This window comes from Lepisosteus platostomus, chromosome 2 (genome assembly GCF_059453375.1).
Source record: "Lepisosteus platostomus isolate fLepPlt1 chromosome 2, fLepPlt1.hap1, whole genome shotgun sequence".
Lineage (NCBI taxonomy): Eukaryota > Metazoa > Chordata > Actinopteri > Semionotiformes > Lepisosteidae > Lepisosteus > Lepisosteus platostomus.
Window position 1 is genome coordinate 3,043,140 of NC_142612.1, and position 21,492 is coordinate 3,064,631.

Below are 21,492 nucleotides of genomic sequence, written 5' to 3' on the forward strand. Positions count from 1 at the left end.
AGAACTGCGAGAGAATTCCTGTCTCCTCACAAAGTGATCTCCAGACAAAGGAGTAACAAAGAGCTGGCTATAGTCAATGAAAAGAAACGAACCGACTGACTAACACTGCAAGCTGAAGGGTTCAGCTTCCAGACCGCCAGAACTCCACCCCGTGCAGAGTCGTCTGAGTTGTCACTTCCACTTGACTCACTGAATCAGCTGTGCCCTGCGCCGCGCAGACACCGGCGAGAGAGCTGCCGGGCGCGCCACGGAGGAGCATGGAGCGCCCAGAGGACAGCCCAGGCGCTGCGTCGGGTCCCGTGCACATGTCCCGCACTGGAAGCTGCGGAGAGTTCTACAGGACCGGCGTGAGTAGCCAGCGTGCACATTCCAAACTTTTCTGTTCTTCTAGATCACAGTGCTGCTATATACCGTACGTCCCTTTGTGGGGAGCAGAGGAAAAGAAGATTAATAAACTCATGCCCTACACAGGATACATCGGAAGTATTGCCACTATAAATCTCTGGGTGCAAAGTTGGCTAAGGTTTAATTTACTTTTGTAGGAATGACTTACGACTACAGAAAATACTTCTGGATATATATCCAGCTTATAGTGTGAAAATCATATCCTTTACAGACCCTTTAACAGCTAGCCTCAAGATAAATGGACTTCCCTGCTGGATAGTCTATATGAGTTCAATTGCAAAGTGTGAGGAGCGGTAGGTATCTTAATTGATTGAAATAGCTACTTCTTTCCATTTCTGACTTTTTTTGGTTGGCTTTTCTGGTGGCTTTTTTTGCTGTGAAAAAAATGTGATTTTAAAGATGAATTTTTAACTCTGCTGAATTATGTCTACAATCTGTTACTGAAGCTCTTTTGTCTGTAAAAATTAAATCTGCTACTTCTTCTAATGCTGTGTTAATAGTTTAAACACACCTGATTATTGTTTGTGGATTTACTGGTTGTAATACTCTGCATTTTCTGTGCTCTCTACAGTGACAGTGCCTTGATAATAGAGATTTGTATATTTCCATGCACACGGGTATGAATTGGTATTTCTTCAGTGTGTACAACCCCAGTCCTTTTTAAAAGACTTGGTAGCAGGATGCAATTTTCTGACACTGGCTCTGAGAGTGCAGGAGTGCATCACTCATTGACTCTGAATGCTTGACCTTGGACAAGCTCAATAGCCCGAGGACTCTCCTGCAGCTCTTGGCAGCAGAGTTAGCTGTTAATAAATGGTGCATTTTCTCATTATGATTATCTGCTTGTGGTAGCTCACTGCACGACACTTATCTATGCTATAAGCTTATCTTATTAGATCATATCTTGCGTTTGCATTAATTATATTTGAGGAACATAAAAAATGAAAGCAAAATTGTAATGAACAGTATTGTTTTTAATACTCATCTTGAAATGCTGAAAAATGCAACTTGAACTTTTTAAACTCCAGACTTAAAGAACGCAGTAGGGTGATTCATTCCTGCAGAGTCAGCTAGTCCCCAGAGTTAACGGCTGATTAGCCTTCATCACATCTTGATGGATTTCTCGCCTGACAACAGCCCCAGATAGAGGGGTGTCCCAGTGTATCACGATGTCAGGTGTCATTAAACAGTGAAATAAGCGGCGATGCTAACACAGTAGTGATTGGGAAACAGCTTGAGAGCCTCTGGCAGTGGCTAATGCAGCCCGTTGTGATTCTTGCCAGTACTCACTGCCCTCACCCTCTCAGGCTTGGACCAATTACTGCGACAGCTTCTTGGAGGAAAGAGCAGACCCTGCTGGCCGCACCAGCGCCATACCTGTCACCCAGTCGAGCGAGAGCACAAACACGCTCCCCCCAGAGCGGGGCAGAGCAGGGCGGGGCGGGCGGTGTGTGCTGGCGGGGCCCAGGTGGGCGCGGAGGGGCAGTAAAGTCAATGAGAGCACAAGCAGGCCGGGTGTTACAACACACAGCTGATCGCGCGAAGTGCAGCGCGTGACCCCGGCGACCGGCCCCTGGAGACGGCCCGGGGTTTCTAAGAACTTTGGTTACAATAAAAGATGATTGACATAAAGAATCGTTGAGTGAGAAAGAAGTGATTTAGGCCCGGACCTGGGCTTTACTTTACTCCACATTTCTCTTTCGTCATCCTTCACCTCTCTGTGGCCCAGCGAAGAGCAGTCTGCTCTCACTAGTGAAGCCAGTAGTCAGACCCCACACTGGCTGAGCAGACCTTCCCTGCCATTGCCCTGTCTGTTAGAACATAACAGCCATCTCCACAGAGAAATATTTCTGACACTGGGAGAAAGGCTTCTGCTTTGGGCATCCCCTTCGGAATCACTTTAACATGATATTCCATCTCCCAATCCGCACGAGACTACTTACCGCTGGACTGCTCTTGCTTGAGATTTTCTAGCAGATTTCGTGCCTCTCAGACTACTGCCATCGGCTGCGTCAGTTTGACAGTGACAGGACAAAGCCCACAGTCCAGTTATTCTGAAGACTAGGGCTGGTTAAAATCGCCTGGCGGTCCCTATGTTCCTCTTGTGCTTGTGAAGAAATATTGACATTTTTTGCTACAGGATTTTGCTCTATGTATCTAATAACTTGACCAAGTTTATCCAGAGAAGGGCTTAGTGGAAATCCTTTTATATTTCTGTAGCATGTATTAATAATGTAAGCTGCTATAAATAGATAAGTGACTGATCATAATAATGGTTTGAAGTGACTATTTTATCTTTATTTCTGGTTTGTGTATGAATCTATTGCACCAGTTGTACCTGTTCGTTAATTCAGAAGGAAATGAAAAACGTCCTTTGTTTTTTTTATGTTTAAATGGTTCTTTGGATACCAGATCACACTGTTTATTTGTGTTGTTCCTCTTCCATTCTCACTGTGGATTTCCTAGATTAGAAACTTTACAGATTAGACATAATTACTGGAATGTTCTAGGATGACACAAGTGGCCCATTCAGCACAACCGTCTAAGACAAAGATGAAGTTCTAATAAAGAGAAGAGCCCAGGGCTGTAGCAGTGGAAATATTTATGGAGTTAAGATGAAAAATAGCGAGGCATACAAATTCATGACACGTTTCTGTTGACTCAGTAAACTGAAATAGTCAATAAGCTTGCTCTTGTGCAAGTAGTTTCTGTTCCTTTTGCTTCCAGACCTGCATAGTTTTAATTGCATGAATTATTAACCTTTGTTATCAGAAATCATGCCCAGTCCACACTGGATAATGTGCTGGATAATGTCTCTGCTTCCAGATGTTTTCGTGTACTGTATGCTGAAATGACTTTGGCTTTCTCAAGTATTATTTGACTTAGGTTTTAATAAGATCGGAGCGATCATATTGCCGTGATTATAAAACCAGAAGACAATGATGAAAAACCACTGGGACAGGGGTGGCTTGTTCCAATGGGACCCATGCCCCTCCGCTGCCAGGACGAGCTGGTTTGTTCCTTTGTCATTAGTCAGTTGTGCCAAACTGGAGAGCAGTCCCATCACAACGGGACAGGAGAACAGGACAGTTCCCACCATTAACATTATAGAAAGAAAACACTGCCAGTAGGGCAACACACATACTGCTGCTGCCACACAGCTCTTAGGTCCTGGGTTCGGTTCTGGGTTTGAGTACCGAATGAGCGGCGTTCGCACACTCTCTCTGTGCAAACCTGAGTATTCTCTGAGTTCCCTGGGCTCCTCCCGCACTTCACAGACAGGCTGGGTTAACAGGCGTCTCTAAGCTGCGTGTGTGCGCCTTGTGAAGGACTTTTCCTGGGATTAAAACTCTGTTGCATCCTTGTACGGGTTCAGCTCCAGGTTGTCCTCGCTCTTCCCAGGAAAGGGTGCGGTTTTCTTATCATGGCCTGATCTTCAGATGCTGTTTTTCGGGCGGCGCGGGGGGCCTACTGGGTAGCATTGCTGCCTCGCAATCCTGGGACCTTGGGTTCAATCCCTGGGGTGCACTCTGTGTGGAGTCTGCATGTTCTCTCCGTGGTCGTGTGGGTTCCCTCTAGGAGCTCCTGTTTCCTCCCACAGTCCAAAGACACACTGGTGGGTTAAGTGGCTCCTGGGGAAACCGGCCTGGTGTGGGCATGTGTGCGTCTGTGTCTTTCTGCCCTGTCATACACTGTCCAGAGTGTATCCTGCTTTGCTTGCTGGGACAAGCTCCGGCTCCCCTGTGGCCCTCCACTGGATCAGACAGCTGGAAAGTGGGTGGATGAGCTAGCTCTGTGAAACTTGTCCCTAAGACAAGGACATTTTACTGCTTTAGTGTAGTGTCTAGTGCGAAATGGTTCTTCCTTTTGCTTAAAGCTAATTCACATGGCTATTGACATTAGGCATGAAATATGTCATATTTCAAATGCTTTTAATATTACGCCAGCCATCCCCCAGATCAGTTCCTCTTATTGTCCACTCCACAGAGTGTTAAGACATACTGTAACCATATGGTGCAACTGTATTTAAATCAGGGCTCCAGGGTGATCAATTGTTTTAGCTTTAAAGGAGTGGTTTGTGGCTTTTGCTTTCTTATTTTGATTCTACCCTTGCTGCGTATCTTGTCCTAGTACATAATCAGTGCGCGATTACATTTATTTATTATTCTGGAAAAAAAAACAATCTGATGAAAGTTCTTTTGAAAGCATCACCGTGTTTAAATGAATAATCATCCATGAGCAGGCTTGTAATGGGAAATAAGTTCATGCTGAGCAAATGTTCATAAAAATGAATGGATGTGTGAATCCAAAATAATATGTCAAGACAGGTTTAAGACCTGCCCGTTGTTCACCGCCTCCTGTTGGAGGGGCAACACAGATGTACTGTAATAAAGAGACCATAAACAACGTGCAAAAAGCTAGAAATGCAAATAAATCTCTATGTGCATCAATGCTACTTACAAATGGTTTCATGTTTTGTAGCAGTGCAGCAGGTGCTATTTTTCTAATGCACGTTGTTACCAGATCCAGTACATTGTGCATGATATAGCTCAGCTGCACCTTTCAGCAGGTACAGTATCAAGAGCAGTTAGTGTAACAAATCCTGCAAACCTTCACTGCTACCAGCTATCAACCTTAATATTCATCCGTGAGCAGGCTTTCCAAAGAACTGCTTTCTAATGTCAATTTGGAAAAAAAAATGAAATAATGACATTTTCTTAAGGCCCTCTCAACCCACAAAGATAAGAACTAGCCAATAAACTGTCTGTCTCATGGGGTTTGTTCTACAAAGTACCGCTTGCATCTTCAAGTTTCCTGATGCAAGACAGATAAGGCACTGCTATGGTTTTGTCACAGACACTCCGTACTTACAGCTCAGCTAATCATGATGGTCTTGCAACTAATTCGTGACGTGGCCTTTGCCTTGAGTGTACTGGTACTGTACATGCACTGGCTGGTGCTGCTGCAACACGGTATCAATTTAAACCCATCTGGAGCTCTGCATGTGGGCTTTATTGCCATCCTGATCATGACAAGGAGAAAACCCGAATAATGTAAACTGTGCATCCAGAGTGGACATGGTCATTGGTTGGGAAGAACTGTCACAGAGGAACACCTCTATAAAAGCTGTCAGTTGATTTCTGTCTTTTGCACAAATTGTATAAAGTGCAAACAAGACTTGTTATTGCAGTGTTACTGTTAATGCAGTGTTAAGTCAAATGGCAGATGAAGTGCTGTGAAAGCTTTATACTGTTATACCATTGTTAAAGCCTTTTTTAAGAGCATTTGTCACTTCAGCTTACATGACAAGATTCATAACATCCAATGCAGTGACTGTGTGAGCCTGTTCTACAAAAAGGCAAATATTCGGGACCATATTTACCAACAGGCTTAGTGTCCTGCACTGATTTTGAAAAAAAGTGGAAGAAACAAATTGCTTATATTGTTTTATGAAAATAACTGCCATCTGCCTTTTAGAATTGTATCCTGAAACATCTACCCGGGATTTTAGAACTTTACCGAAAAACAGCCAAATGTGTACGGTACAGAGCCAGCTGCTAAATGTACAGTAATTTAAGCTGCTGGTTTCATTATTTCTGGCTCAAAGTTTACTGACTGAAAGAAAACCAGTGCTTGGTTTGCCACACTGAATTTTCAGAAACCTCAAGCTATACTTCCTGAGCTCAGATACATCACATTTATAACATCAACATTCTGAGACCAGTAAAAGAAAAGCACTTCAGTTTCAAGACCTGACTGTGTTCAGCTCACTGGACAGTAAATGGAAATCTGGTGAAACAGGTTAGGTCAGGGAAAGACGTGTTACAGGAAACGTGCAATTAGGTCCTTTGGTTGAACCGATTGTTTAATTACGTTTCTACAACAGTAGTTAGTTCAAATCCTTTTCAGGTGGATCGGTTACTGTGTTGTTTAGCCTATAAAGATTTTCCCCTGCAGAATGTTTGTGCTCAGGCTCCTGTAGAGAGTACAGTGTAGCCACTTTACAAACATCTTTTATCTCAGAGTATGGGGCGACTTGTGAACTTTTTCTGAGCTACGGGAAAAGACTGCTGGGCAGTGACCCATACTTCCAAGAGCATGATATGTAGCACAACTGGTTACACACAAGACATTTAGCCATGTTTGCTTTGTGTGGTTGGCTAATTCAAGAGTATTAGGAGACACTGAATATTGCATACTGTAATCACGCATAAGAAAATGAGCACCCTCAATAGACAGGTTCAAGAAAAAAGGGCTCAAGTCATGTGGAGGGTGAACTGTTCATTATAGCCTCAGATATAGCATATAGAGCATCACAGAGTAGTTGAGATTATGATACAAAACCAAATCTGTTACTAAAGATTACTTCTGCATGGGAACAAGCAGAGAAGAGTCATTGTCCCTATACGACCTCACATATAGGATTTTTCTGTCCCTGTGTGCAGAATTGATTAAATGTAGTATAGTTCGTATTGAGCTGAAAATGACCATGAAATAACAATTGAAAGCCCCCCCCCTCCCACACCACAACCGTGCTTTGACATAGAGCGGATGGGTTCATGGGTTTTCAAGAGTGTTCAAGTGTTCAAGAGATTTGTGTTCTCTTAAGCTCCTTGATTACAAAAGGAAAGAAAGATGAGTGCAGTATAAGAAACAACCAGAGGAAATGGTGGAACAAAAAGGTGAAAAACATTTTTAACTGGCAGGTTCAGAGTTCCAGATTATAACAACAAGATGTCATTAATGAGTTGCTGAGACATAGCAGTCCTGCACGGCAGCAAGCCCTGCCCCAGCTCTTCCAGCCGGTCTGGAGAGTGAGGTGTTTCACTGAATCAAGGACTTATTACTCCCACTTATAACAGTGGAGACAGATTCTCCCAGGGCTGGAGTGCTAACCCGAGGCAGGCGTGAATGACCAAAAGCCGGCCTTCCTTGCTGAGTGCAGTGTCTTGTCTTGAGTAAAACTTAAACTTTTTTTTTATCAAAGAGCAGCATATAAGATCTGATAAGATCACTTTATTGGTCATATACAATTTCTTGTATTAGGAACTTGTCTTTTCCCATACCCCAGCTTGCTCTCCATGAGACACACAGACACAGAGAGAAGCTGGGGGTCAGATCGCAGGGTCAGTTATTTGTACAGCACCCCTGGAGCAGTTGGGGTGAAGGGCCTTGCTCAGGGGCCCAACGGAGTAGGATTCCTCTGCTGGCCGCAGGATTTGAACCGGCAACCTTCCAGCCACAGGCGCAGATCCTTATGATATTACACCTTTCACACACTTGTAAACAAGCATGTCCACCAGAAATAATGGGATAATGTTTGCATGATTTACTGATATTAAAAAGCATTTGACTCAATTTGCCACAAAAATCTATCTTACAAAAATGTTTTCAAAGTGATGTGGTGAGTAAAGTTCACTGCATTGAGATATTGGCAATAACTCAGGGACATGGGGTTGGACAGGGCTGGACCTCGGTCCAACACTGTTCAATATCAGAACAAGTAAAGGTTTATTCCATGCTGAAAAGAGAAGAAAAGAAACAACATTTTGGCTGTGGAGCCTTCTTATTTGAACTACTGTCTATTGATATCTATATCAATGAGATTGCAGAGGTGTTGGAACAGTCTGCAGCCCCTGGCCTCACACTACACAATACAGAAATCAGCTTACTGCTCTACACTGTTCACTTGGTTCTACTGTTGCCCAAAGAACAGGGCTGGACCCATCTGGACCCAGAACAGGTCCAGAATAAATTGGCTTCATCACTCAGTTCTCCTCCCAACTGAGAGCTGGTGTGTGGTGAGCATACTGGTGCACTATGGCTGCATTCGGATCATCCAGGTGGGGCTGCACACTGGTGGTGGTGGAGGGGACCATTACCTGTGAAGCGCTTTGAGTGGAGTGTCCAGAAAAGCGTTATCTAAGTGTAAGGATTATTTATTATTATGATTATTAGATAATGTTCAGTGGGCATTGTCATGGTTAAGGCTGTGAAGACTCCATCATCACTGTAAAGTTGACAAAGTAATGGCTAACTGCACACAAAATAAATCTTCTAAACTGCCCATCGTGATCTCCAGACTTCAATCCGACTGAACAGTTGTGATTCTAACTCGAGATGGGAGTTCACCAATGGAAACCAAAGTGTCTAAAAGATTTTTTGCAATTCTGCATGAAGGAATGTCCATAATGCCAGAAGCTCATCACAGACTGCAGGAGGTGTCTGTTCGGTATAACGCTTGCCAGAGGAGGATTTACAAAAATACGAATAAATGTGACCATTGAGTTCTCTAGACTTCAATTATGACAAACAGGATATATATGACTGCAAACCTGAACACTCATCACATGCCTAAAAACATCATCTTCCCAGGATGCTTCACTCTCCCTGCTAACAGCCGTCACGAGATGTCTGTTTTTCTTCTCTAGGAAGGAGACATTTCTCCTCTCAAACGGATATTTCAGCACCTCAAAAGAGTCTTTCGAGCTGAAATAAAAAATAAACCACTTGGCTTCACTCCGACAGCCCAGCCACGAAAACACATTAGACGTGTCACAGTGATGTAACCCCGCATTGCAGTTCTATCTTGAGAGCTGAATTGCTAGGCAGACAGACGTCTTCCCTGATTTTGGTCTTTCTTAAGGCCTGCAGTAAAGCCACACAAAAAGCTAACAGCAGGACGAGGAGGAAATTGCTTAATGCCCCTTCTGCTATTGAAATGTGGTTAGTTGTTCTGCACATGAAAGGCACACAGCAAAACAGCCTACTTCAGTTTTCTTGAATCTGAAAACTTAGCAAAAAGTAGCACACACTTCTGCTTCATTACGACCTGCGTGAAGCAGAAGGCTGCTAAAAAGTTCCTCTTTGAGCTTAGTCATTACATCCTCAATTACTGTAGGCTATAGAAGACTGTGCAAGACTGTGTGGATACTTACCATGCGAAACAAGATTCAGTATACTGTAGATGAGCTGCTCCAAACCTTGGGTCTCTTATTCGGTACTCAATACGGGTACAAAAGTTTAATACATGATGGATGCCAAAGATTAAAAAAAGTAACATTAAAAAATGACCTTTAAGGCTGTCTTTAGATACATACAGAACCACCAATGACATAATCTGGACACCATAAAATAACATCTGGACAACAGTCAAGAAGCTCCATAAGCACAAGAGTCCTAAAAGCAGGCTGCCTCTTATTAAAGGAACAAGTAAAGGTTTACTCCATGCTGAAAAGAGGAGAAAAGAAACACTTCTTTGACTGTTGACACCTGAAGAAGGCTCCACAGCCAAAACATTGTTTTTCTTCTCTCTTCAGCATGAAATAAACCTGTACTTGTTCCTTTGCAGCCTACAGTACTTGTGCTGACGCAGCTCCCTACTGGAACTCCTTCAGTCTCTTATTCAAGTCTACTGCGTCTTCATGGCTTGACCATGGTTATGAGACAGTATTATGACATTACAAGGTGCTCCTGTTACCACCTTCGCATCAGATCTCAGAAGTTAAGCAAGGCTGGGTGTGATCAGTACAGGCATGGGAGGCCTCTAAAGGACTCTGCATTTCTTGAACAAGAGAAGTCAGCTCATGAAACAGACTTCCCCCAGGGAGATGAACGAAGCTTGATCCGGAATATCCTGAGGTGTTGTTGGGAGACCAACTGGTGTTACTCTTCCTTCTCAACCACAGTTTCCCAAACAACGTCTCAGCCGCCTGACCGAGGAGACACTGTGCTGTAGGACATGACATCCTTCAAATGAGACACTGGACCAGGGGTCCGGACTTCCTGGCCCCCTGGTCATCAAAGATCGCATGGCACTGCTCGCAAGAGTAGGGGTGTTAATCCCACTGTTCAGGCTGATTCCTTTCTGGATCTGCATAACCCGGACCACCTAAAACTCCCCCTCCAGTCAGACGGCGAAGCAGCCTCTCCTTTCTCGTAATCGGCTTTCCTGACGTATCCCCCTCAATGCCATCCTGGATGTGAGGTGGTCTCCCACCTCTGCACCTGCTCAGGTGTGCCGGTGAGGCTGCTGGCGCACAGAGGCTGCCGCGGGTCGCCTAGGTGGGGCCACACCTCAGTGGTGGATGGTTTATATAAAGGAGAAGTGATGTGTACATTTAAATTAATATACACAAATATTATTACTTCTTACTGTACTTATTTTGTTGTTTTGTTTCATGGCTTGTATCTTGTTTTTTCAATTGTTACAATTGTGACTCCTTGCTCTTCTAAAAGATTTACAGTGATTTAACTGTGCTTTCCTACAATTACTCTGTTTTCACCGTGGTATACCGCAATAACGCATTTATGAGGGCTGGACTGTGAACAGTCAAAAACCCACAATTACCTGAGAGACATGTGTAACTGGCCCTGAATCAGACATAAGAAATTTGATTGAAAATGTTCCAAATTTACAGATAAACTGTACGTCATGGCAGCTGAAGAAAAGATATTAAAATGCCATCCTCTTTAAACTTTGTAATTAAATGTGATAATGCAGGTGTAATATCATACAGGATGAAAAATCACCTGTAATTGAAATACTTGCTGTATGATGTTTGTTGTATACAAGCCTACTATACCTCAGACTCTTTCAGGCAATCTTTGGAGCTTAGTAGCCCGCATGCCTAAAGATTGACTTAGATACCCACAGTATCTCCAGTAATTAGGTTGTAGAGACTCCTTTAGGCACTGAACAATTAATCTGATTAGCAGAAGGGATCTCTGAGTTTACAGCAGATGTGAAAGGCAGACAGACTAACCCTGCTTATCTTCCTATTAAAGCAGTTAACATCTTTCTCCCTCTCCTGGATCCTGTAACATTTACTTACAAGAGGAACACAACATTAAATCGGGAATTGTAATTAAAAACAAACTCTCCCACTTCAAGAACTGCACTGCAAAAGAAATGTGAGGCAGAAGAGGACTGGGCTGATAAAAGAAATGAGAACACTGGGGTAGCAGGATGATGATTAAATGCTTTAGCTGGATTTGCATGTTATTGTGTCCCTACAATCAAATGTGAGAACCCATTTTGGGAAAAGTGATAGAATGAGAAAAAAATGTTCTCATGATTATTCTCCAGCGCAAGGGAAGAAAAGAGGCAAAAGACAGCTATTAAAGATACAGTAATAATGAGGTCTATACAAAGGAATGATGAACACCCCCAAAACAGTACCTTTCAAAATGAAATTTCTTACATATACAGTAAATCTTCATTGGATTGCATTGTAATCAGCCCTAGGTTCAATTCCAGACCTGGGGTGCAGTCTGTGTGGCGTTTGTATGTTCTCAACGTGTTTGGATGGGTTTCCTCTGAGCGCTGCGGTTTCCTCATATAGTCCACAGACACACTGGTAGTTTAATTCGCTTCTGGGAAAACTGCCCATGGTGCGCGTGTGTGCATTTGTATCTGTCTGTGTGCGCCCTGGGATGGACTGGTATCCCATCCAGGGAGTACCCTGGCCTGTGCCCGCTGGGAGCCTGGAGTGGATGAGGTGATGAGAAAACGGGTGGATGGATATATCCTGTAAAAATATGGAGCACAAGCGGAGAAGCATTCTGCATTTTATTGTCAAATCAAATTAAACCCAATTCAACACAGAGCCACGTCCTCTTTTCATTAAATACCTTCTGCCAAGAAAGAAGGTGACCCAATTTGCTATGAACATAAGAACTTAAGACCGGTTCAATACGAGTGGAGAGCGTTGAGGATCTCTTCCAGCTGGTTCCGAGACGTCAGGGTGTGTGCTTCAACACGGCCCAGCCGCTCGTCCGGTAGTCAAACAGCGCGCCCTGTCCTCGGCGTTAAATGCACTGGTGCTCCAGACTGACTCGTCTGCTAAAAGCCTCAGCCAGAAAGCCTTTAGCTTTGGTCAGAAAGGACGGAGACTCATGCTATCGTGTTATCCTGCTGTGTGTCCTTTTAAAACGTTTAAAACCGTTTTAAAAAGGCAGCAATGGGAACGTGGATATCACGTAAACATCAGGAGGCAGTTTAATTGTACGCTTGGTTTCTGTTTAGAGAACAGCTCTTAACCCGCTTTGAAGCAAGGCTCAAACAATGAAGTGTTTTTCCTCCGTTTTGACAATGTTTCGTTTACACGAGAATACCGAGCGTTTATACCTTTCGAGACGCTCCTGTTCTGAGGCTGATCACGTCATCCAGGTAACCCAGACCCCGAAACGCAGGTGACCCATTTACCATTCACAAGTGCACAGCAACCGCAAGACGAATGTCCACATCGGGCAGGCAGGCTGGAAAATGGATGATAATAAATGCATTTTCAAAAATTATCCGCATTCCGTTTTTAGGATCAACAGAGCAAATCCGCGTTAGCTCTGTGACTGGTATGTGACAAAGGTCACGATGTCGAACTTGAAAACACGTTTTTTTTTAACCTGAAACAGCCTCGCCTCCCGGGTCTTTCCAACACTTTCTCTCGGGCGAAACGCTCGAGTGATCGTGACCGTCCCATCGCTTCGATGAAAATAGTTCAGTTTTGCTGCGACCGCTAAGCAGCATAGAGCCTAACAGCTATACTGCAGATCTCACAGATCATTCATTAATAACGACACATCTATTTATTTGAATACGGCCCTTTCTGTTTCTAATAACATGCCACCGCTGACGTGCGTGAATTGAAATTCAAACTCCGACACAAACCTTTCCATAAATTTAGATCTTCTCCTTGACGCATTTAGGCGTTCACTGTCCCACTATTTATATTTATTTAAAAAAAAAACCCCGACAACAAACGGGTAATATGATCGAAACAAGAAATGTGAAGTATATTGCCACCTCGCTACTATGGCTGATTTAAACGAGAAAATAATCTCCGCAAAGAGGGCTGTTGTTCTTCGTGCGCTTTATAGGACGGCTCGTCATCCTAAGGAAATTCCTCACGATTAACTCTGTTTCTTTTGGCCGGGGACATGCCTTGGGCTCTTGGCCCGCGTATTCTCTGAAGGCCGAACCCGAGGCGGTCTTGGGACCCAGCGGAGCGCCCCCTGGCGGCGAGCCTCGGCGCGACCCATGGCAAAGCCGAGACGCGGCTGCGCCCCGGTTTACCCAGTAACCAGGGTAGACAGCCGGGCTGCGCCAGAAGTCCCGCAGCTCGCCGCGGATGTGGACGTTATCCGGGCTTGAGCCGCCTCCTCAGTGTCTCGACGGCAGAGAGCCTGCGCGCCCAGAGGAGCTGGCGTGTGCACATGTCCGGCGAAAGCTCCGGAGCGCCGCTATCTGACGGGGGAGACGCCGGGACCTGACGTGCTCTCGGCTTTCTGCCGGGCTGCGCTGCGCTTTTGGAGACGAGGGGACGGGCGTGAGCACCGGGGCGCGCCGGGACCGCTCCAGCTCCCCCGAGCCTTCATGGAAACAATGTCGCCTCAGCAGGACAGCGTTGGCCAGAGCCGTTCAGCGTCTCTCACCGGGGAATCCAAAATCTGCGCAGCGTCCGAGGGCAGAAAGGTACGTTTCTGAACTGTCGGCGGAAGACGCGCTGAGCAGGGGTGTCCGTGGCGCTGATAATCCACAGAGGGTTTGGTGCCGTGGTTGCATGGTTCACAGGAACAGTTCCAACCTGTTTCCCTCAACTTATTATTGACGGTGTTAGTTCATTTTTTTTATGAGCTGTTATTAGACCACAAAAACACGAAATAAATAAGAGTATAGTAAAATAATAAATGAGCGCCGCGCACTAAATATTCCATTTTCTATGTTGTATTCATCCTTAAAACTGATTTGCTGCTGTTTTCGGGGACATACACTTGTGTTGGTACAGTTTGTAATGTTTAAATGTGAATGAAACACATTTCTCTGCGCTTTGATAGAAAATGTTTTTTTTAGACGCAGTTTTAAGCACGTTTCCTTCAGTTCGCGTTTTAAATAATTCGTGTGCGCGGAGGTGCAGAACAATAATATCTTTTCACGGAAGTGGTATATGTTCCTGAACGTATTTAACATGTTAACGCCGTTTGGAGATTGGCTACGGTATATCTCCTGGATGTACGGGTAGCTAGTGTATGTATTGGTAATAAGCCGAGGTTAGTCCAGCGCTGCTGCCTTCGGTTGAACTTTTTTTGTTTCATGCAACAAATTGCTTTTTAAATCCTCCAGATAACACGTGTTTTATCTCAAACACCTTTCTACAAAAAATGTTTACTCGATGGACCGGCAGCTGAGATAGTCATTTTTAAAAGATTTTTTTTTCCTGTCTGAAACAATGGCAGGATTTCACTTGATGTCAAAGTGTCTTTTTATACTGTAGCTCCTTTTCCCCGCGGGTACTACCGATAATAACTCAGAAAATGTTTTAGATCACCTCAGAATCATGAAGAGTTCTGCACTAGACACCATATTTACTGTACATCGAACAGACACGCTGTCGTTTGGAAAAACGGCGATTGCATAATTGATCGTATGCAATGACAGATGTAAAAATAATACCGTTACATAGAAAACGACAGCAACATCAAGAGATTCCTCATATCCTTAAACCCGCACACACACAGGTGAGTAGAGAAGTACTGTCAGCGGTGTTCTCCAGGCTGAGGACACTAGCAGCACATCCTAGACATGCAGTAGTTCAAATGTAAAAGCTGCAGCGTCCGAGATACTACAATGTAACTGTTTGGCTGCGGTTCTATATGACTGTTTTAAAAACATTTTTTCATAACTATATACAGTAGAAGAGGAAACACGGCAGACAGCAGGATTCTCAAACTATGTGCAGCATATTGAAGCTTGTCTTTCTATGTGGATAGTTCAGGTGGGGAGCTGCGTCAGCATGCGTAGGCTGCAAAGGAACAAGTAATAGGTTTATTCCATGCTGAAAAAAAGAAAGAGAACACAACGTTTCGGCCGTGGAGCCTTCTTCAGGTGACTCCACGGCCGAAACGTTGTGTTCTCTTTCTTCTTTTTTTCAGCATGGAATAAACCTATTACTTGTTCCTTTGCTTTCTATGTGGATAGACAACCGCACTTTCATAGAAGAGATCCGTGCTTGAAAACAGAAGTTAAAAAAAACCCCGAGGCCAGAGGCGTTTCGGACATTTTAAACCCATACCCAGCAGGGTCAGAAGGTGCCTTGCTCAGCGCTTAGCGCAGACAGACCGGGGGCTCTGGGCTGAGGAGGGCGAGAGGCGCTCAGAGCAGGGCTCTGCAGTAGGAGAGCTGTACAGCAGGACCCCATTCCCCCTTCTTGGAAGTATTTACTGTCTTGATTGGTTTATCCTCTGCCTTTCCGTGTAACGAGTTGTGTATTGACCGCTGCCCTTTCCCCCACCACGGTCTGATTGCATAATCAAGCGAACAAGCTGAGCTTCCTCGTGTGAAAAATAGTCAGACCAGAAACACAGGTGAATTTGATGATGAAAAGTGAAAAAATGGCCCCAAAAGAAAAAAAAAGGTGTGATCTACCTGAAGTCTGAAGTATGTGCTATTATAGACATTATGAAGTGTGTTTTTTTTCCCAGTGTGGTATAGCTCCGTCTCCCCACTCACGAATCGTGTCGAAGCAGGTCTGACGCGCTGGGTTTGAGTGTAGTTTTGAATACAGACCCCGATGTCTTCAGTCTCTGTACGTCTCTGTACGGGGCACTCAAGTCTGGGGCACACAGGAGAGAGCAGCGCCGCGCTCTGGTAGTGTTTGAAACAGGTAGCAGCCTGCTGCCTCGACGTGTCGGGCCGACGCCACGCCGTCTTCTGTCAGAGTTTCAAAAACCGCGTTCTGGTGTGGTAACGCCAATGGCGAAATACGGAAGAGGACCGAAACGTGTTTCCCACACGATGATTTCACCCGGTTTTGGACGGCTGGAGAGCAGCTGGAGCGGTGCTTTCCGACCACTCTCCTGGACAGCTCCAGTAACGCGATCTTTTACGACCCTTTCTGTGTGTGTGACTAGCCAACCCTTCTGATCAGGGTTGGACCTCACTGGCCTGACTTCACACCTTAGAGCTTTCAGGACTCGGACACAGTAGAGCTGTGAAGAAGGAGTGGTTCTGATTTTTTCTGTTATCAGTGTTGTCTTGGCAAGGAGCTGCATGTTCCTCATGAGGTCGCACCCCACCAGAATCAGAAAAAAATGAATTCCTGGTCATTGTTGTGGCAACACGGAGCCAATACCAGATTCACAGAGGGCAAAGGCAAGATTACGTCTTGGTCTCACCGCATTTGTAACCTTTGTTCTGCTCTGATGTTCTGAAACCCACGCAGACATACAGAGAACATGCAAGCTTCACACAGAGGGTATCCCTCGCCAGCGTCAAACCCCAGAACCCAAGCAATGGGAGGCAGCAGGGTTAATGGCCCTGCTATGGTGCTGTCCTTCATCCAGCACGTTTGAGATAAATAACCAACATGTTTTTCATCATCGGAGCAATTTAACATTGAGAGCAGGAGCGTTCAACAGCAGGAAACTGTTCCAATTTCCATCCGCGAAATTACAGTTGCATCAGGGGTTCCTTGAGAATTTCAGTTTTCTGTACCTATTCTTACTTTGAATATTTGTTTGCATTTCATGATTCTGTTTATGCATGTTCTCCTGTGACGTTGTTAAGGGCACAGGATCTTGTTCCTGAATCCCACCCGTGGTTCTGTCTCTCATATCTCCTGTGCTCTCTGGGCTGCTGCCCAGCTCTGGCGTGAGCAGATCTGTCTGTCTGTCTGCATGCTGACAGCTCTTCCTTGAGAACTAGGGAGAGAAAAGGAGATCAGCCACATCAGTCACGAATCAAGGGTGCCCCAGCCAACAGGACAGTCGGCTTCATCTTCCTGATGATCAGAGCTTTGCTAGTGACAATGAAGGAGAATGAAAGACTGAGAGGGATTTTTGTATTTACTGCTTTGGTGGGAAAGCAAAGAGAATTTGGAAATTTTCCGTTCAGACTAATGCTCAAGTTGTGTGTTTGCCTTTTGGAAAATTCCACTTTCCTGGACCTCCCTTAACAGGCTGGCACTATGATGCTGGTTAAATTCTTTCAGTGAAACGAGAAAGTTAAAATAAAAAAAATGAATGGGCATTTATATGTGTCATTAATCATCATGATTATATAATGTCATGACAGGCCCTGGATTGAAAGCATTTGAGTCTTTTGTCTTTTCATGCAGCCTTGTTGATTGAATCCATAATTGGTTTAATCAGTCAAAAGCAGTGTATTCTTACTGTATGCCACTGACCATGGTGCCCCGAAAATAAAAATGTGATTTAAACTATCCAGAGCCGGAGCTGAGGCACCCCGATCTCAGATAGTGCCATCAGCACTGCACCCTGTGAGACTGTATGATCACTCTGGTGAACACAGTTTGAATGAGTCCAATTTATATGCTTATGTTTTTACATCAAAATAAAGATGCCTCAAACTTTGCAGCTGGAAAGGAGTGTTTTTCTTTCCAGAGAAATTCTAAACAAGAATAATTTTAATATGCACATTTTTAAATGTTCAAATAAATGTTATTGTATTATTTATTTTGTAATTAAAATGTAAATTATTTAAATATGCACTTATAATTTTGTATGTCATATATTGTCACACTGGCACAGTGGTGAGCATTGCTGCCTTGTAGCACTGAGGCCCCGGGTTCAATCCCAGCACCTTGAGTGCTGTCTGTGTGGAGTTTGCATGTTCTCCCTGTGTTCATGTGGCTATCCTCTGGGGCGCTCTGGTTTCCTCTTACAGTCAAGAGATGCGCAGGCTTCTGGCAAAATTGACCCCGGTGTGAATGTGTGTCTGACTATGTGTGTGCCCTGTGATGGACTGGTGTCCTGTCCAGGGTGTGTGTGTGTGCCCTGTGATGGACTGGTGTCCTGTCCAGGGTGTGTGTGTGCCCTGTGATGGACTGGTGTCCTGTCCAGGGTGTGTGTGTGTGCCCTGTGATGGACTGGTGTCCTGTCCAGGGTGTGTGTGTGTGCCCTGTGATGGACTGGTGTCCTGTCCAGGGTGTATGTGTGTGCCCTGTGATGGACTGGTGTCCTGTCCAGGGTGTATGTGTGTGCGCTGTGATGGACTGGTGTCCTGTCCAGGGTGTATGTGTGTGCACTGTGATGGACTGGTGTCCTGTCCAGGGTGTATGTGTGTGTGCTGTGATGGACTGGTGTCCTGTCCAGGGTGTGTGTGTGTGCGCTGTGATGGACTGGTGTCCTGTCCAGGGTGTGTGTGTGTGCCCTGTGATGGACTGGTGTCCTGTCCAGGGTGTGTGTGTGTGCTGTGATGGACTGGTGTCCTGTCCAGGGTGTATGTGTGTGTGCGCTGTGATGGACTGGTGTCCTGTCCAGGGTGTATGTGTGTGTGCTGTGATGGACTGGTGTCCTGTCCAGGGTGTGTGTGTGTGCCCTGTGATGGACTGGTGTCCTGTCCAGGGAGTGTGTGTGCCCTGTGATGGACTGGTGTCCTGTCCAGGGTGTATGTGTGTGCGCTGTGATGGACTGGTGTCCTGTCCAGGGTGTATGTGTGTGCCCTGTGATGGACTGGTGTCCTGTCCAGGGTGTATGTGTGTGTGCGCTGTGATGGACTGGTGTCCTGTCCAGGGTGTATGTGTGTGCCCTGTGATGGACTGGTGTCCTGTCCAGGGTGTATGTGTGTGCCCTGTGATGGACTGGTGTCCTGTCCAGGGAGTGTGTGTGCCCTGTGATGGACTGGTGTCCTGTCCAGGGTGTGTGTGTGTGCTGTGATGGAGTGGTGTCCTGTCCAGGGTGTATGTGTGTGCCCTGTGATGGACTGGTGTCCTGTCCAGGGTGTATGTGTGTGCCCTGTGATGGACTGGTGTCCTGTCCAGGGTGTATGTGTGTGTGCTGTGATGGACTGGTGTCCTGTCCAGGGTGTATGTGTGTGCGCTGTGATGGACTGGTGTCCTGTCCAGGGTGTATGTGTGTGCGCTGTGATGGACTGGTGTCCTGTCCAGGGTGTATGTGTGTGCGCTGTGATGGACTGGTGTCCTGTCCAGGGTGTATGTGTGTGTGCGCTGTGATGGACTGGTGTCCTGTCCAGGGTGTATGTGTGTGTGCGCTGTGATGGACTGGTGTCCTGTCCAGGGTGTATGTGTGTGCGCTGTGATGGACTGGTGTCCTGTCCAGGGTGTACCCTGCCTTGTGCCCGTTACTTGCCAGGATAGGCTCTGGCTCCCCAGTAACCTGAATCTAAAGAAGTGGTTAGAAAATGGATGGATTGATGGATATAATATGAAATCATGTGATAATTGCATATTATATCCCTCTGTGATAATGTAATATAATAGATGTATGTGATATAATGCCTCTGTAGGTTGAAATCAAAGGTTTGTGTCCTTAATTTGTTTTTCTTCCTCTGTCCTGTGCAGAAAATGAAGACTTTGGCCCAAAGGCGTCAGTCTGCACCTTCGCTGGTTATCAGTAAAGCACTTAACAAGTCCAGAACAATCTCCAGGTACGAGCAGAAAGGCTACGGCCATGTACTCTCTTGAGAACCATTGAATGTGATTTGTTTTTTTCAACTGTTAAAGATGTTTTTGGAGTTAAATGAGTAAATCTGCCAGACATAAGATGAGATCACTTTATTGGCCATATACAAGTTCTTGCATTGGGAATTTGTCTTTTCTCATACCCCAGCTTGCTCTCCATGAGACACACAGACAGGGAGAGAAGCTGGGGGTCAGAGCGCAGGGTCAGCCATTTATACAGCGCCCCTGGAGCAGCTGGTGTTAAGGGCCTTGCTCAGGGGCCCAACGGAGTAGGATTCCTCTGCCGGCCGTGGGATACGAACCAGCAACCTTCTAGCCCCAGGCGCAGATCCTGAGCCACAGAGCCACTGCTCCGCCCCACTCTGACAGACAGAGTAAACTGTCTTCGGTCCTCCCTCAAGCTTTTACCTTTTAACATGGCTTTTACTTGTACTGGCCAGCACTGTGTATCCATAGTCTGACTGCCAGCTGAGACCTGCTGTACTCTAACCCTATCTACTGTAAATGTCAGTGGAAATGTAGAAATTAGTATTATCTTCCACATAGTCATGATTTGGTATAGAAAGATCCCTGAGCCCTTGATTGCTACACTGTTTTCTATACATTTCTCTAATTGTACAAGAAGTGGCGCTGGTCTTTGTATTTTGAGTATGGCCCGTGATTGGAAAGAGAAAAGCAGAGTGAATGAGGCGGAGTCCGATGTTTGTGTGCTGAGGGCTGCACTGGTAAATGTCTCATAGTGTGTAAAAATATTGTGTAAGGCAGTGTCTCATGTGACAAATACTAAATAAAAGCTACAGTGGGCAGGCTGTTACGGTGGTGTAATTTGGCCCAAAACAATTTTAAGAGCAGGCCTCTCTAAGAAAGAGGTCATTGTATGTGTGAGTCAGACGGTTGTGGATTTTTGCCAGTGTAAACAGCACTGAAGGCATCTATGTTTTAGAATTTGAGGAAATGCCGTAGGTTTTCATTAATTGGGCTGCTTCTTGCTTCAGAATTGTTTCTCGTCTGGCTACGTCACGTCTAATTCATGCAATACTTGAAGCAACAAATGAGGGGATACTGAGAATCTGCCTTTGTGATATATGTATACTTTCACTAGGAATAACAACACCCAAGAATGAAGTGTCCTGAAAGGATGAAGGAGTGTTTCAGTGAAAATGGGGTTTAACAGGCTTGGCTAGAGGACGAGGAGGCTGGGACCCCCCAGCAGAGTGAGGAGTGTCCCAGGGGCAGCAGCAGAGGAGGAGATGGGCTGGAGGAGGGATACAGGAGACGTGTGTGAGAGGGGGATCTTGTACGGTGTCTATAGTGTTTTAGGAGAGGAGATGATGTGGGGGGGTAATACCTGATTACTGACAGCTGAGCCTGATTGAACACGGCTGTTGTCATCCTTCCCGAACTCTCATGATCCACATTAGTGTGATTGAATTTTGTTTTAAGACACAGAAGTTGGGTGTCTGGAATCAAAGCCTTTCGGTTGTGTTGCAGTTGAGCAAAGCCTGGTGTTAGTGTGTTTCTATGCAGGCTCACGTATGCTTACCTAGTGAGGACGTAATAAAAGAGATATGTGCCCCAGCAATAAATCTTGTCCAGTTCTCTGCTAAAAATCTCTGAACATGCATTAAAATTAGAAGTTGCTGGACTC

General features: G+C 45.3%; 1 protein-coding gene across 2 annotated transcripts in view; it reads left to right on the plus strand.

Moving 5' to 3' along the window:
- Positions 1–215: 215 nt before the first annotated feature.
- arhgap20 (Rho GTPase activating protein 20) overlaps positions 216–21,492 on the plus strand; it is a 43,439-nt gene continuing 22,162 nt past the window's right edge. The window contains exons 1-2 of one of the 2 annotated variants that reach the window (XM_088646029.1): positions 216–347; positions 19,725–19,810. In XM_088646029.1, coding sequence (XP_088502155.1) covers positions 258–347; positions 19,725–19,810 — 176 coding nt within the window. In that variant the 5' untranslated portion in view covers positions 216–257. Of the gene's footprint in view, positions 348–13,502; positions 13,880–19,724; positions 19,811–21,492 lie in introns of those variants that run through there. The other variant, XM_088646021.1, reaches the window with a different exon arrangement.